The sequence below is a fragment of the Osmerus eperlanus genome, chromosome 23 (assembly GCF_963692335.1).
Source record: "Osmerus eperlanus chromosome 23, fOsmEpe2.1, whole genome shotgun sequence".
Classification (NCBI taxonomy): domain Eukaryota; kingdom Metazoa; phylum Chordata; class Actinopteri; order Osmeriformes; family Osmeridae; genus Osmerus; species Osmerus eperlanus.
The window spans coordinates 11,180,576-11,195,058 of NC_085040.1; the positions used below are offsets into that span (position 1 = coordinate 11,180,576).

The 14,483-nt window shown below is 49.6% G+C and overlaps 2 protein-coding genes and 7 non-coding genes across 9 annotated transcripts; 2 read left to right on the top strand and 7 right to left on the bottom strand.

The window, feature by feature from the left end:
- Positions 1 to 816: 816 nt before the first annotated feature.
- On the top strand, positions 817 to 4,355 carry LOC134010142 (uncharacterized). Its single transcript, XM_062450009.1, has 8 exons — positions 817 to 1,013; positions 1,121 to 1,596; positions 1,700 to 2,027; positions 2,127 to 2,928; positions 3,051 to 3,260; positions 3,482 to 3,696; positions 4,268 to 4,289; positions 4,345 to 4,355. The coding sequence occupies exons 2-8, from the start codon at positions 1,349 to 1,351 to the stop codon at positions 4,353 to 4,355; spliced, it is 1,836 nt and encodes a 611-aa protein (XP_062305993.1). The 5' UTR covers positions 817 to 1,013; positions 1,121 to 1,348.
- LOC134010143 (uncharacterized) lies at positions 4,182 to 12,040 on the top strand. Its single transcript, XM_062450011.1, has 3 exons — positions 4,182 to 4,449; positions 4,550 to 5,296; positions 12,014 to 12,040. Exons 1-3 carry the CDS (start codon positions 4,363 to 4,365, stop codon positions 12,038 to 12,040), a joined length of 861 nt encoding a protein of 286 aa, XP_062305995.1. The 5' UTR covers positions 4,182 to 4,362.
- trnal-cag (transfer RNA leucine (anticodon CAG)) lies at positions 6,920 to 7,002 on the bottom strand. Its single transcript has one exon. It is a non-coding gene; the product is annotated as a tRNA-Leu (tRNA).
- trnas-aga (transfer RNA serine (anticodon AGA)) lies at positions 7,262 to 7,343 on the bottom strand. Its single transcript has one exon. It is a non-coding gene; the product is annotated as a tRNA-Ser (tRNA).
- Positions 7,784 to 7,866, bottom strand: trnal-cag (transfer RNA leucine (anticodon CAG)). The gene has a single exon. It is a non-coding gene; the product is annotated as a tRNA-Leu (tRNA).
- trnas-aga (transfer RNA serine (anticodon AGA)) lies at positions 8,124 to 8,205 on the bottom strand. The gene has a single exon. It is a non-coding gene; the product is annotated as a tRNA-Ser (tRNA).
- trnal-cag (transfer RNA leucine (anticodon CAG)) lies at positions 8,646 to 8,728 on the bottom strand. The gene has a single exon. It is a non-coding gene; the product is annotated as a tRNA-Leu (tRNA).
- trnas-aga (transfer RNA serine (anticodon AGA)) lies at positions 8,988 to 9,069 on the bottom strand. The gene has a single exon. It is a non-coding gene; the product is annotated as a tRNA-Ser (tRNA).
- On the bottom strand, positions 9,510 to 9,592 carry trnal-cag (transfer RNA leucine (anticodon CAG)). Its single transcript has one exon. It is a non-coding gene; the product is annotated as a tRNA-Leu (tRNA).
- Positions 12,041 to 14,483: the final 2,443 nt, after the last annotated feature.

Consider the following 14,483-nt stretch of genomic DNA (forward strand, 5'->3'; position numbering starts at 1 on the left):
CATGTCAATCATTGTAGATACAGTAAGCTGTTAAAAACTAAACAAAAACCGTTAGCAGTCTAGTTTGCTCATGTTACTGTACTTATGAGTATGCACAAGTTGGTTCAGCACACCATGCTTCCATACATAGTTGTAACTATGGTTATTAATATGTCTCTGTTATTTTAGATGAGCACCAAGCCTAAGAGCCATAAATCCATGGGAGATGGAGAGTGGATGGCGAGGCTGAGGGCATTTGCTGGCTCAGGGGTTTGGCCTGCTGGAGGAGGCAATAGACCTGCCCCAAGGCAGCGGAAATGGCATGACCTCTATCAAAAGGTAAAGTACTGCAAAATATGTGCTTATTACTTCTTACAGTCATTAGTCTGCAGGTCACTTGATGAAAAAGGGTCAATACAATGGTGCAGATAATATCAGACAATGGACTGTACACTGAGTGACTGGCTGAATAACTATTCTGATTGTTTCAGATTGAGAATGCCCCATGCAGGCCCGTGGACAGACCGCCCTATTTGGAGGGTCCATGGTCTGTAATTGTGGATTCCATGCTGTTAAGGTGATGTATAATTTTTTTACATCTGACTATCTTGCATCTCAGGTCTCTTACAATGCTGTTGCTGATACATTACAGTCACCTCAAGCACCACAGTCTGTGGCTTCAGACTTGTCCACTGGTGCTGCAGCCCAGCCTTCTTTCCTGCGGTCCCCTCTGAGTGTGTCAATGGTAAATATTTTCTTAGTTATTCATGTTTTGTATAAATCATTTTGTATGTGCTGAATAACAAAATTAACTCTGTTTCCCCTTGCAGTTCACTAAATCACGCTTTGGTGGGTCACAGTCTGCCTCAGTGAAGCCCAATATTGTGGCGAGGAAGACCCCCAGCCCCGCTCCTCCTCCATCCTCTGTGAGGACCTCCAGTCCTGCTCATCCTCCATCCTCACTGAGGACCCCGTCTACCGCCTCTGTGAGGACCCCCAGCCCTGCTGTTAGCACCAGCCTGGAAGTAGCCACTGTGAGTACAGCGTCTCCTTTTTGTCTGGTTATGTTTCAAGTCATCTTGAGAGTAGCCTTTTTGAATGCAAAAAAACATATTCTTATTTGCTGTTGTCTCCCAAACAGGATGGGACAGGAGAAATCCATCTAGCTGCTACTGGGGCTACAGCTTCTGTCTGGTTGCCGGGTGAGCTGAGCAAGTCAATCCCTGTTCAAGATCAGAGGTGGATATCCAACACCCTCTTTCACTCTGGCAAACTGTGGCCAGATTTGAAGCTGTGGTATGAGCCCCCTGTTCCAGCACTGATTTATCACCAAACGCCAACACCCGACCGCTTCTTCACCCATCGGCTGATGGTGTGGATGCCCTACCGCCTTTGGAGGGTGAGGGTGTTCTGCCCAGCTTGTGGGAAGCAGTTGACGGGTGCTGGCATTCACAGGAGAGCTCGGAAGGTCCTTGACATTGACAGATACTACCTAATGGTGACAGAGACACTCAGGTGCTCTGTGTGTTTCCTGACCACTCTGTCTACCAGTCAGACTGTCAGGGACCAGCTGGACCTGCCACACCAGAATTTGTTCCGGCTCATCCTGACCTGCAAGTGAGTAATGCATTTTTGAAAAGATGGTGATTGTGAAGCCTATAACAACTGACATTACCCTCCATAAACATGTAACTAATCACTCCAACAATGGGCATGTCAGGTATGCTTGTGACATTCGTGTCATTCGGATGCTTCGGGAAAGGACCCTTGGCAACAGTCCAACACGACTGGTGAAGCAGCTCAAGGAGAACCATGGGGAGGAATGGCTGACCCGGTTGGCACACTATCTCGGGGAGTGTGCTGACTTTGTGGATCGACCCAGTCTGTTCCCAGTGGTCTGCCAGGAGCCCCCTGAACCCATCGAAATTCCCACCAGTCGTTGGCTGCTGTCTGTGTACGGCAGGGACATCCTCTCCCGCATGGACCACATCAAGGCCAGCATCACCTCCATGTTTGGCTCCATTTTAAAAATGGATTCAACCAAAAAGGTAATACATCATTTGACTGTGTAATTGTACATTACTGTGTACATTACCATGTATGTAATATATACTCTCATATAAACATTAACTTTTGTCACATTCTAGATCACAAAGAAGCTGTCTGGCCATGGCAAGGGGACCGCTCTCTGGGTGACCTCCCTTGGGAACGAGGTTGGACAGATCCTGACCAGTGTCCTCACAGTGCAGGAGGGGCCGGGATTGGATCACATGGTGTCTGGTGTGATGGAGCGGTACCGCCAGGCAGCTGTTCCACCCCCAGTGCTGCTGTACGTGGACTGTGGCTGCTGCAAAAGCGAGGGGCCAAGCAAGGTGCAGACCAGGTTTGGAGAGTGGCCAGACCTCCACATACGGCTGGACATCTGGCACTTTATGAGGAGGATGGCTATCGGCTGCACCACCGATGCTCACCCACTCTACCCCACCTTTATGGGCTCTCTGTCTGCCTGCATCTTTGAGTGGGATGCAGGGGACCTCACTCTGTTGCGGCAGGCAAAGAGAGCGCAGCTCAGGCAGGAGGGTGTGCCATCCATAACGGATCTTGTGGTGGACACCAAGATCTCCAAGATGGAGCTGAGCCTCTACTGCCGCAGGAAGACACGCGGCGAAGAGACCACCATCAGCCTCATCGACCGGCTGCTGCAGGAACTGGGGGGTGCAAGAGGTAGAGACCTCATGGGGGTGCCACTGCTGGACCAGGTGCGCATGGAGCACATCTGGCGTGTGCAGAAACACCACGTCAAGTGCATCCAGGACGTGCCAGGGGTGCAGCTGTACACTGAGGTTGGAAGCACCACCAAGGGGGGCGTCGTACTGACCAGGTACCGCTGTGCCAGGGGGTCCACATCCCTGGAGTCGTTTCATTGCCACCTAAACAGGTTCATTCCAGGTTGGTGTCTCTCTTATGTGTAATGTTTTCAATACATTTATGTTTTTTTATGAAACCATTATTCAGATTGAAAAGCAAGACCTTTTTTTAATTGGCCGACATCATTTATATGTTTTCTTCAGGAACCAGTGCAAATGCACTGAATTTCCAGCTGTACCTCCTGGAAGGCCTAAATAGGTGGAACCAGGATCGGGGGACTGCAGCAGTGACCAGCAAGCCATCGTCCCTCCTCACCTACTCCGGGGGTGTGGCCCACTGTGTAAACACCAACAGCCTGAAAGTGTTTGGCCGGGCATTTGTGCCAACCTTCACGCCACCTGCCAAATACACTGGTATGTCAAGCTGATATCTGGATATATAATACTGTTTGTGGGTTTTCTGTGTTCTAACTTAAGTTCAACAAGGCTTTATTTTTACTATGCCCATTACCAAAGCAAACCATACACTTACTTGCTCATAACATGATACAGAAACACTACTCTGATATTAAACAGTATCTATATAGAATGCTACAAATACAGCTAATAATGTGTGTGACTGTACTATTTTATAGGAGAGCTGCTTGGTGTTGACTACCTGCTGAGTCAGACTGGGCAGTCTCTCAACGTGAACCCCGACTCAGAGGAGACAGAGGGCATGCTGGAGGATGTTCATGAGGGCGAGGAAGAAGAAGATGAGGGCTTCCAGGAAGAACCAAGTCTTGCTGTGTCAAGTCTCCTGGATGACCCAAGCTTCTCTACTCCCACCCTGCCTCCTGCCTCCATGGCTGCTCCCATCCTGCCTCCTGCCTCCATGGCTGCTCCCATCCTGCCTTCTGCCTCCATGGCTGCTCCCACCCTGCCTCCTGCCTCCATGGCTGCTCCCATCCTGCCTCCATGGCTGCTCCCATCCTGCCTCCTGCCTCCATGGCTGCTCCCATCCTGCCTCCATGGCTGCTCCCATCCTGCCTCCTGCCTCCATGGCTGCTCCCACCCTGCCTGCTCCCACCCTGCCTCCTGCCTCCATGGCTGCTCCCACCCTGCCTCCTGCCTCCATGGCTGCTCCCACCATGCCTCCTGCCTCCATGGCTGCTCCCATCCTGCCTCCATGGCTGCTCCCATCCTGCCTCCTGCCTCCATGGCTGCTCCCACCCTGCCTGCTCCCACCCTGCCTCCTGCCTCCATGGCTGCTCCCACCCTGCCTCCTGCCTCCATGGCTGCTCCCACCATGCCTGCTCCCACCCTGCCTCCTGCCTCCATGGCTGCTTCCTCCCTGCCTGCTGCCTCCCTGGCTACTAACATCCTGCCTGCTCCCTCCCTGCCTGCTACCCCCCTGGCTGCTCCCTCCCTGGTATCTTAAGAAAATCAATGTATCTGCGTTTTGTCCCACTTCACTGACCTTCCATTGTGATGCTCATTTTTGTTTATTTATTTTTAGGCTGTGGATGACTCTGGCATGCCGGGCTTAGACAGAGTAGACAGCTTGGCTGAGTGTTTGGTGGAGCTGAGGAACCAGTCCTCTCTGGCCCTCACCAACCAGCAGGTCAATAACATTCATTGTCTTGCTACATTCCCTCTGTGCCCTGCCAAAAATGTTCACACTTGCACATCTTTTTGTCTTCTCATGTGTTCTCTCTGTGTAGGTAAGCAACATTGTTGCTCTGTGGCAGAACCTGCTGGACTACGACCAGCAGAGGGTTACCTTTGCTGCCAGACACCAGAGCAGGCTGGACACAGGGAGGTTCAGGTCTCCAAAGAAGAGGCAGGAGTTCACTCCAGGGGTGGAGAGCATGAAGAGGCACGCACTCACCACCACTGCCCCGCTTGCCCAATGGCCTGATTGCTGCCGCCTGATTGAACTGATCTTTGTCAGGCTCTGTGCCATCCATCGCTCTCCCAAGAAGAAGGGGACTGGTGCAGTGTCCAGATGGAGTTTAATCCTGGATGACTACAGGAAAATCAGGCAGCGCATTTTGGCAAATGGGACGGTCATGCAGCAGACCACACTGCAGCTGGTGGATGTAAGCCACACCACCCTTGTGCAGTGGCACAACAAGAGGGTGAAGAAGCAGGACAACGCTGTGGTAATGCAGGGGCTGAACTTGCCCAGTCGCTTGTCTGCGGCAGCCAACCCACTCCCTCCTGCTAATGTGCGCCTTCCATCTGCGCTCCCCCACCCAGGCCCGGCTCTCCAGTACCAACTGCCCTGCAGCACCGTGGGCCAGGCGCGGTTGAAAAGAAAGGTCCCGCCCACAGATGTAACACCGGTGGCTATAAAGATGCATGCCCAGCGTCAGCTCTTCCCTGCTCCACCCTCGGCCCCTCGTCTGTTGGTGCTGGCTCCGGTGACCTCACAGGTGCCTGTCCTCGTCGCTGCTCCACAGGCCCTGGTAGGTATCTTCCCTGCACGCCCTGCTCCGGTCCGAAAACTAACCCGCCATGTACTCCACAACACATGCAAGAAATGCGGGCAGTTCAGGACAGCCCAGACTGGACACATTCAGTACAAAGGAACTGTGTACTGCCCCTCTGTAGAGGCTGTTCCCAAGGAGCAATGGTTGGAGGACATGAAACAAGTAGATGCCCCTCTACCCCCCTCCCAGAGGCATGGACGCTGGGCTAGTGCCCCTCTACCCCCCTCCCAGAGGCATGGACACTGGGCTAGTGCCCCTCTACTCCCCCTCCCAGAGGCATGGACACTGGGCTAGTGCCCCTCTACTCCCCCTCCCAGAGGCATGGACACTGGGCTAGTGCCCCTCTACCCCTCCCCCTCCCAGAGGCATGGACACTGAACACTTTAATGTTGTTAATAGTTCTGTTAATGTTTTCTGTTATTGTCTATAGTTACTGTTGAATAAGTGAATGGAGGGATTCACTACTGTTCTGTATATATTTAAGTTATTGTCTATAGTTACTGTTGAATAAGTGAATGGAGGGATTCACTACTGTTCTGTATATATTTAAGTTATTGTCTATAGTTACTGTTGAATAAGTGAATGGAGGGATTCACTACTGTTCTGTATATATTTAAGTTATTGTCTATAGTTACTGTTGAATAAGTGAATGGAGGGATTCACTACTGTTCTGTATAATGGCTTTGTGATGACTGAAAATAAAAGTTTGATCACAACAGAAATGTATCTTCCTATGCTTCGTTTGTGTGTTTTGTGGATAAAAGTTTCTGCTAAATACATCAACTTAATTTTAAATATTCATTTAACAGTTATTAGTATCATCATTGTTTTGTTATTAACCAAACAGTGATTAGGTGATTTCCGCAAAAAAAATATAACCACTTGAATTTCTGGCAACAATTTAGTCAAACCAGAACCTTGGGATTAACTTTTATCCCATATATATGTCTATAGAAATAGAAATATAAGGTTTTAATTGTGATTCCTGATATACCTCAACATTTAAAAAACATTGGTGATGTAGGTCTGGGCCATAATTCCTTCCTTCTCTTTTTCTCTCCTTTTTTCTCTCTTTTTTCCTTTTTTCCCTCTTTTTTCCTCCTTTTTCTTCTTCCCCCCTTCTCCCCTCTCCTTTCCTTTCTTCCCCCCCCAGGTAGACGAATGTTCCCCAGCTTTGGCGCAATGGATTTCTAGTCCATCGCCTTAACCACTCGGCCACGACTACACCAGTCTCTGCGTTGTCACGCCAAGGTGTTCCCCACCGTAGACACAACCGACAGCCGCCAGGCCACATCACAGCACCACATGACAAAAAGAACATTGAAAACTCGACGCTACGCTGGCTTGAGAGGGGCCACATCAAAGCACCACAGGACAAAAAGCACATCACGGCGGCTTTGTGCAGGATGTCCCTCGTCGCGACTCCATCTGGCCGCTCGGCAGCCTGCAACGTTTTCACCTCACCTTTTGCCATTTCTTCAGCTCGCTCGGAATCTTGACGCTACGCTGACTTGACAATGGCAACCCAAAAATTGCGCCGCCACGCTTGAATGCAAAGGATCAAATACGCCCCGTGAACCCACAGCTAGACCCTTGGGATGTCAGAAGTGGGATTCGAACCCACGCCTCCAGAAGAGACTGCGACCTGAACGCAGCGCCTTAGACCGCTCGGCCATCCTGACTCCATGAGCAGATTAGGCTCAAACCTTGCAGAGCACGTCCTCAAAAGGCAAACGCGTCCACTGCCTTAATGGTGCGGCCATGAATGCGCAAGTATTTCAAGTGTGGTTAGGGTTCCACTCCTTGTCGGTGTCTCTGTCTGTGAGGGTTCAGGGCCCCAAAACGAGAAATGTGTCAACCTCAGCGCAACCGAAGACAGCCCCTGACGTTTGCGAACGACTAAGAAACTCGATCTCATCCGCTCAGATCAAAAAGGCCGCCCGTAGTCGGCAGGATTGGAACCTGCGCGGGGAGAACCCAATAGATTTCTAGTCCATCGCCTTAACCACTCGGCCACGACTACACCGGTCTCTGCTTTGTCACGCCAAGGCGTTCCCCACCGTAGACACAACCGACAGCCGCCAGGCCACATCACAGCACCACATGACAAAAAGAACATTGAAAACTCGACGCTACGCTGGCTTGAGAGGGGCCACATCAAAGCATCACATGACAAAAAGAAAATTGGAACCCCGACGCTACGCTGGCTTGAGAGGGGCCACATCAAAGCACCACATGACAAAAAGCACATCACGGCGGCTTTGTGCAGGATGTCCCTCGTCGCGACTTCATCTGGCCGCTCAGCAGTCTGCAACGTTTTCACCTCACCTTTTGCCATTTCTTCAGCTCGCTCGGAATCTCGACGCTACGCTGACTTGACAATGGCAACCCAAAAATTGCGCCGCCACGCTTGAATGCAAAGGATCAAATACGCCCCGTGAACCCACAGCAAGACCCATCGGATGTCAGAAGTGGGATTCGAACCCACGCCTCCAGAAGAGACTGCGACCTGAACGCAGCACCTTAGACCACTCGGCCATCCTGACTCCTTGAGCAGATTAGGCTCAAACCTTGCAGAGCACGTCCTCAAAAGGCAAACGCGTCCACTGCCTTAATGGTGCGGCCATGAATGCGCAAGTATTTCAAGTGTGGTTAGGGTTCCACTCCTTGTCGGTGTCTCTGTCTGTGAGGGTTTCTCCCCCAAACGAGAAATGTGTCAACCTCAGCGCAACCGAAGACAGCCCCTGACGTTTGCGAACGACTAAGAAACTCGATCTCATCCGCTCAGATCAAAAAGGCCGCCCGTAGTCGGCAGGATTGGAACCTGCGCGGGGAGAACCCAATAGATTTCTAGTCCATCGCCTTAACCACTCGGCCACGACTACACCGGTCTCTGCTTTGTCACGCCAAGGCGTTCCCCACCGTAGACACAACCGACAGCCGCCAGGCCACATCACAGCACCACATGACAAAAAGAACATTGAAAACTCGACGCTACGCTGGCTTGAGAGGGGCCACATCAAAGCATCACATGACAAAAAGAAAATTGGAACCCCGACGCTACGCTGGCTTGAGAGGGGCCACATCAAAGCACCACATGACAAAAAGCACATCACGGCGGCTTTGTGCAGGATGTCCCTCGTCGCGACTCCATCTGGCCGCTCAGCAGTCTGCAACGTTTTCACCTCACCTTTTGCCATTTCTTCAGCTCGCTCGGAATCTCGACGCTACGCTGACTTGACAATGGCAACCCAAAAATTGCGCCGCCACGCTTGAATGCAAAGGATCAAATACGCCCCGTGAACCCACAGCAAGACCCATCGGATGTCAGAAGTGGGATTCGAACCCACGCCTCCAGAAGAGACTGCGACCTGAACGCAGCACCTTAGACCACTCGGCCATCCTGACTCCTTGAGCAGATTAGGCTCAAACCTTGCAGACCACGTCCTCAAAAGGCAAACGCGTCCACTGCCTTAATGGTGCGGCCATGAATGCGCAAGTATTTCAAGTGTGGTTAGGGTTCCACTCCTTGTCGGTGTCTCTGTCTGTGAGGGTTCAGGGCCCCAAAACGAGAAATGTGTCAACCTCAGCGCAACCGAAGACAGCCCCTGACGTTTGCGAACGACTAAGAAACTCGATCTCATCCGCTCAGATCAAAAAGGCCGCCCGTAGTCGGCAGGATTGGAACCTGCGCGGGGAGAACCCAATAGATTTCTAGTCCATCGCCTTAACCACTCGGCCACGACTACACCGGTCTCTGCTTTGTCACGCCAAGGCGTTCCCCACCGTAGACACAACCGACAGCCGCCAGGCCACATCACAGCACCACATGACAAAAAGAACATTGAAAACTCGACGCTACGCTGGCTTGAGAGGGGCCACATCAAAGCATCACATGACAAAAAGAAAATTGGAACCCCGACGCTACGCTGGCTTGAGAGGGGCCACATCAAAGCACCACATGACAAAAAGCACATCACGGCGGCTTTGTGCAGGATGTCCCTCGTCGCGACTCCATCTGGCCGCTCAGCAGTCTGCAACGTTTTCACCTCACCTTTTGCCATTTCTTCAGCTCGCTCGGAATCTCGACGCTACGCTGACTTGACAATGGCAACCCAAAAATTGCGCCGCCATGCTTGAATGCAAAGGATCAAATACGCCCCGTGAACCCACAGCAAGACCCATCGGATGTCAGAAGTGGGATTCGAACCCACGCCTCCAGAAGAGACTGCGACCTGAACGCAGCACCTTAGACCACTCGGCCATCCTGACTCCTTGAGCAGATTAGGCTCAAACCTTGCAGAGCACGTCCTCAAAAGGCAAACGCGTCCACTGCCTTAATGGTGCGGCCATGAATGCGCAAGTATTTCAAGTGTGGTTAGGGTTCCACTCCTTGTCGGTGTCTCTGTCTGTGAGGGTTCAGGGCCCCAAAACGAGAAATGTGTCAACCTCAGCGCAACCGAAGACAGCCCCTGACGTTTGCGAACGACTAAGAAACTCGATCTCATCCGCTCAGATCAAAAAGGCCGCCCGTAGTCGGCAGGATTGGAACCTGCGCGGGGAGAACCCAATAGATTTCTAGTCCATCGCCTTTTTTTTTATCTTTTTATTAATGTTTTTTACAGTTCACAAATTCACAAGTTTACAAGCACAATGCTTTTACTTACTATTTCCCACATTTTTTTTTTCCCCATTTCCAATAACATCAACACAGACTCACCCATCGACATTCGTTCCCCAATTAAAGCAAATGCCTCCCCCATCCACTTCCTTTATCAGTGAATTCCCACTCACGAAAAAGTCTGTTACTTCCTCCCCGCCATATTTACACACCATTCCTACATCCCTTTTCATTATAGCTTTAAACAGATGCTTAATATTCACTGTCCTCCCTTCAAAATGTGCATAGTTCCGTCTAAGCACTACAGCGTGCCGGGCATGACTTAAGACATAATTCAGTACACCAACATTCACCCCCTTCCTCTTCCCAACAACCCCAAATAAAAATAAAGTCCTCCACCCATCCTCCACGCCTAACTCCATTGCCCAATTGTCCTTCAGCAGTGTTTTAAGAAATTCGAAAAATTCCATCAAACTGTCACACTCCAGAAAATAATGAATAAAACTCTCACGGCCACCTTCACAGACATCACACATAGCATTTACCTCCTCATTAATTTCATGCAAGACCACATTAGTATAGATTCTGTTGTGCCTCATGAGGAAATCATTGTTATCACAGTCAATACTGTTATATTTCACATTGATATTAGACCATATTTTTTCCACCTCATATCCCACAAACACTCTCCTCCACACCCTTTCTGCTGCTGGCTCTTTAAACACCTCATCTATCAACCATCCATATACTTTCTTCACAGACATATTTTTCATTTTACACTTCACCCCCTCCTCCATTACATATAGCTCAGGCAAGTCTCCTGCTTCCCGGCCTACACACCCACCCTTTATGAGGTCGACCCACTCCACTGGCAGGCTCAATTTAATCCTTTCATAAATCTTTCTTACTTTTACTCTACACTCCATCCCCTCCACTTCACATACAGAATCATAAATACAGTTCCCTCTGAGGAATCCTGGGATCACCTCATTCATCACATCTCTCACCTGCCTAATCCCACCTTCCATAAATTGGGGTACATGCAAAGTCCTGTTGTTACATTTTATTTTTTCATTTAAAAACAGTGGCAGATTTACAAAGCTCTGCATCTCATCGCAATCATATTCCATTTTAGGTAACAGACATCTCCACGCCTCCAACACCTCCCGGTAAAACTCAGGTATCCCCACCGTCATTGACGGCTTAAACCCCATAAACCAACCATTCTCCCCCATCCCTCCCACATCATTAATGTACTTTTTCAGCATTTCCTTCCAACCATATTGACACCTTCCCATCATATATTTTTGCACAGTCCTAATTCTCATGGCTTTTCTTTTTATTTCCAGATCTATTAACTTTAAACCCCCCTTCCCTCTCCTCCCCACAAGTGTTTTCTGTGCAATCTTCACCCCTTTCCCTTCCCAAATAAAGTTACACACAATTTTGTTCAGCTCATTCATCACCCATGCTGGCATTTCCATCACACTCATCACATACACACATATTGACATCAACATACTATTCACCACAACCACCTTCCCTTTCAACCTCAACTTCCTCGCCCTCCATGCATTGCATACAGTTCCTATTTTACTTATCACCCCTGTCCATGTGGCATTCCTAGCCCCCTCGCTATCCACACCCAAATTTACACCCAACACCCTCATGTATGCCTCTTCCACCCGTAGCCCCACCTCTACTCTCTCTACCCTTCCTATATACATAATTTCGGACTTGTCTTTATTGATCTTTGCCCCTGATGCTCTACCATACTTCTCCACCAACTCCAACACCCTCCTCACACTCCCTCCATCCCTAACCGTGATTGTTGTGTCATCTGCATAGTGATTTATGACACACCTCCCTCCATATGGCAAAACTATCCCCTCCACCCTGTCATCTTCCTTAATGAGTGTAGCCAGTGGCTCTACCACTATAGCATACAGTAGTGCTGACAGCGGACACCCCTGCCTCACTGACCTCCCTATCACAAACCTGTCTGTCAAAACCCCATTCACCTTTATACAGCTCTGTGCACCCCCGTATAACCTCCTTACCCATCCCACCAGCTTCTCTCCAAACCCAAACTTCTCTAACACCCTAAACAGAAACTCGTGCTCTACCCTATCAAACGCCTTGTTCCAGTCTATCCCCACCACTACCCCCCCTATCCCATCCCTCTTCATATACTCTATCACATCCCTAACTGTCCCTATTGTGTCCGCTATATCCCTACCCGGTACACTATAACTCTGTGTTGGCTGCACTATCTCCCCGATTACTCTCTTCACCCTATTGGCTAACACTTTGGTCAGGATCTTATAATCCACATTCATTAAACTAATCGGCCTATAATTCCCTAGATCTAGTCTGCTACCTTTCTTATATAAAATTGTTATCACCCCTTCCACCATTCTATCCTGTACTAACCCTGTCCTCTCCATCCCTCTAAACACCTCCACCAAAATTGGTGCTACCTCATTCTTATACTCTTTGTACCACTCAATCCCTATCCCGTCACTCCCTGGGCTTTTCCCACTTGTCAAACCTCCAATTGCTTCTATCACCTCTGATTCACTTATTTCTCTATCACACCACACCCTATCCGTCTCACTCACCTTGCTCTGCACGCTATCCAACACCTCATCTATACTACCCTCATCTACCCCCCCCTTTTTATACAACTCCCCATAAAACTCTTGCACCCTCTCCAATATCTCCACATAATCCTCTGTTGCCACCCCATCCTTATTATTGATTTCATTAATATATGCCCTACTCTGCTTTCTTTTTTCTAAACCCAGAAAAAAACCGGTACACCTCTCACCTTCCAGAGTATATTTTGCCTTGCTCCTCAAAATTGCTCCCCTGCACTTCTCCTTCTCAAACCTATCCAGCTCCATCTTTACCTCTAAATACTTCTCCATGCTGTACCCTTCCTCATCCTCTGCCTTCCCTAACTCCACCCCCAATCTTTCCCTCAAAACGTTCTCTTCCCTCATCATCCTTTCTTTCCTCCTCTTGCTATACCGAATACTAATCGATTTAATCCCATTCTTCATTCTCTCCCATCTCTCCCCCACTCCATTGTCCATACCGTCGCACTCTGCATAACCTGCCCTCCTCTCATTATCTCTATCCAACAGCCCCTTAATCTGCTGCCTGTACTCCTCTTCACTGACATACCCCGCATTCAAGATCCACACCCCCCCCCCCTACCTCCCCACCCCCTATCTTAATTGTAAACCTTACCCCATCGTGATCGCTAAAACTATTTCCATGATGTCTAAATCTATCTATATACCTAATGCTGTCCGCCTGCACTAAAACTAAATCTATTCTACTCTGCTTTAGCACCCCCTCCCTCATCTGCCTCCTCGTGAATTCTCTCTTCTCTGGATTCTCATATCTCCATACATCCACAAGGCCTTTGTCTGCCATCATCTCCAATAGCATAGCTCTCGACTTGTCCCCTCTAAGTTCTACACCCTTACCGATGTCTAATCTGCTACATTTAATATTGAAGTCCCCCACGACAATACACCTCCCCACTATTAACTCTTTCACCTCCTCTATAATACTCCTCTTATCCATTTCCACATTAGGCACATATATATTAATAAGTCTGAAATCCACTTTCCGATACGTAAATTCTATTGCCAAAACCCTCCCTGCTTGATCCCTATACACCTCCCTTATGTCATCCACCTTATCCTTTTTAATTAGTATTGCTACCCCTCTTGCATTACTCGCCCCATTATTATAAAACATTTCACCCTCCCATTCCTCCCTCATTACCTCCACTCTCCCCTCATCCCAATTTGACTCCTGTATGCACATTATATCACTCCTGTACACATACAGTAAACCCTTCATTTTTCTCCTGTACCTTAACCCATTTACATTTATGGAAGTTACAGTGGCCATGAGAGCTAAACAAAAAACAAAAAATATATAACCCTTCATCAAAATAGTTACTTGCCACTTCCCAGCTGTTCGCCACTCAGCAGCCCCCGTCTCTTGTCCATCTCAGTTCCCCTCATGGTACACCGTCGTTGTGCATTAGCGACTGCGTCCTTCAACGCCTCCTCCTCCTCCACCTCCTTTCGTGCTCCTCTGTACCTCTGTGGCCTCCCCTCCACATCCTCGCCCTTCTCCTCCCTTCTTTTCTCGAATGCCTTCCGCCGCTTCTCCTCCTTCTTAGCTGTTGCTCCGGCCCTCTTCTGCTTTCTGCCACCGCCTTGCTCCATGCTCTCCTCTCCCCATTCGTCCTGCTCCATTTCAGTTTCCCGGTCCCGCTCGTCGGATGCGTCTTCCTGTCCCTCTTCGTCTCCTCCGACCTCGCTACCGGCCTCTACTCTTGGGCTCTGTTTTGGCACGAGCTCGCCAACCCCCTCCTCCTCCTCGCCCACCAATTCCTCTCTGTCCTCTCCGTTCCGCGTGTCACACTCCCTCGCATAATGCCCACGCTCGCCACATCTGAAGCATTTAAATTCCGGGCAGTCTTTAAAAATGTGCCCCGGCTTGATGCAGAGCCTG

What these genes read in the sequence shown, in the direction of transcription:
- LOC134010143 (XM_062450011.1), top strand. Translation starts at nt 4,363, where the DNA reads ATGCCGGGCTTAGACAGAGTAGACAGCTTGGCTGAGTGTTTGGTGGAG. An exon ending in TGGCCCTCACCAACCAGCAG is followed by an intron (nt 4,450 to 4,549) that starts GTCAATAACATT and finishes CTCTCTGTGTAG; the next exon opens with GTAAGCAACATTGTTGCTCT. An exon ending in TCGCTGCTCCACAGGCCCTG is followed by an intron (nt 5,297 to 12,013) that starts GTAGGTATCTTC and finishes CCATCCCACCAG; the next exon opens with CTTCTCTCCAAACCCAAACT.
- LOC134010142 (XM_062450009.1), top strand. Translation starts at nt 1,349, where the DNA reads ATGGTGTGGATGCCCTACCGCCTTTGGAGGGTGAGGGTGTTCTGCCCA. An exon ending in GCCACCTGCCAAATACACTG is followed by an intron (nt 3,261 to 3,481) that starts GTATGTCAAGCT and finishes ACTATTTTATAG; the next exon opens with GAGAGCTGCTTGGTGTTGAC. An exon ending in TGCCTCCTGCCTCCATGGCT is followed by an intron (nt 3,697 to 4,267) that starts GCTCCCATCCTG and finishes TGGTATCTTAAG; the next exon opens with AAAATCAATGTATCTGCGTT.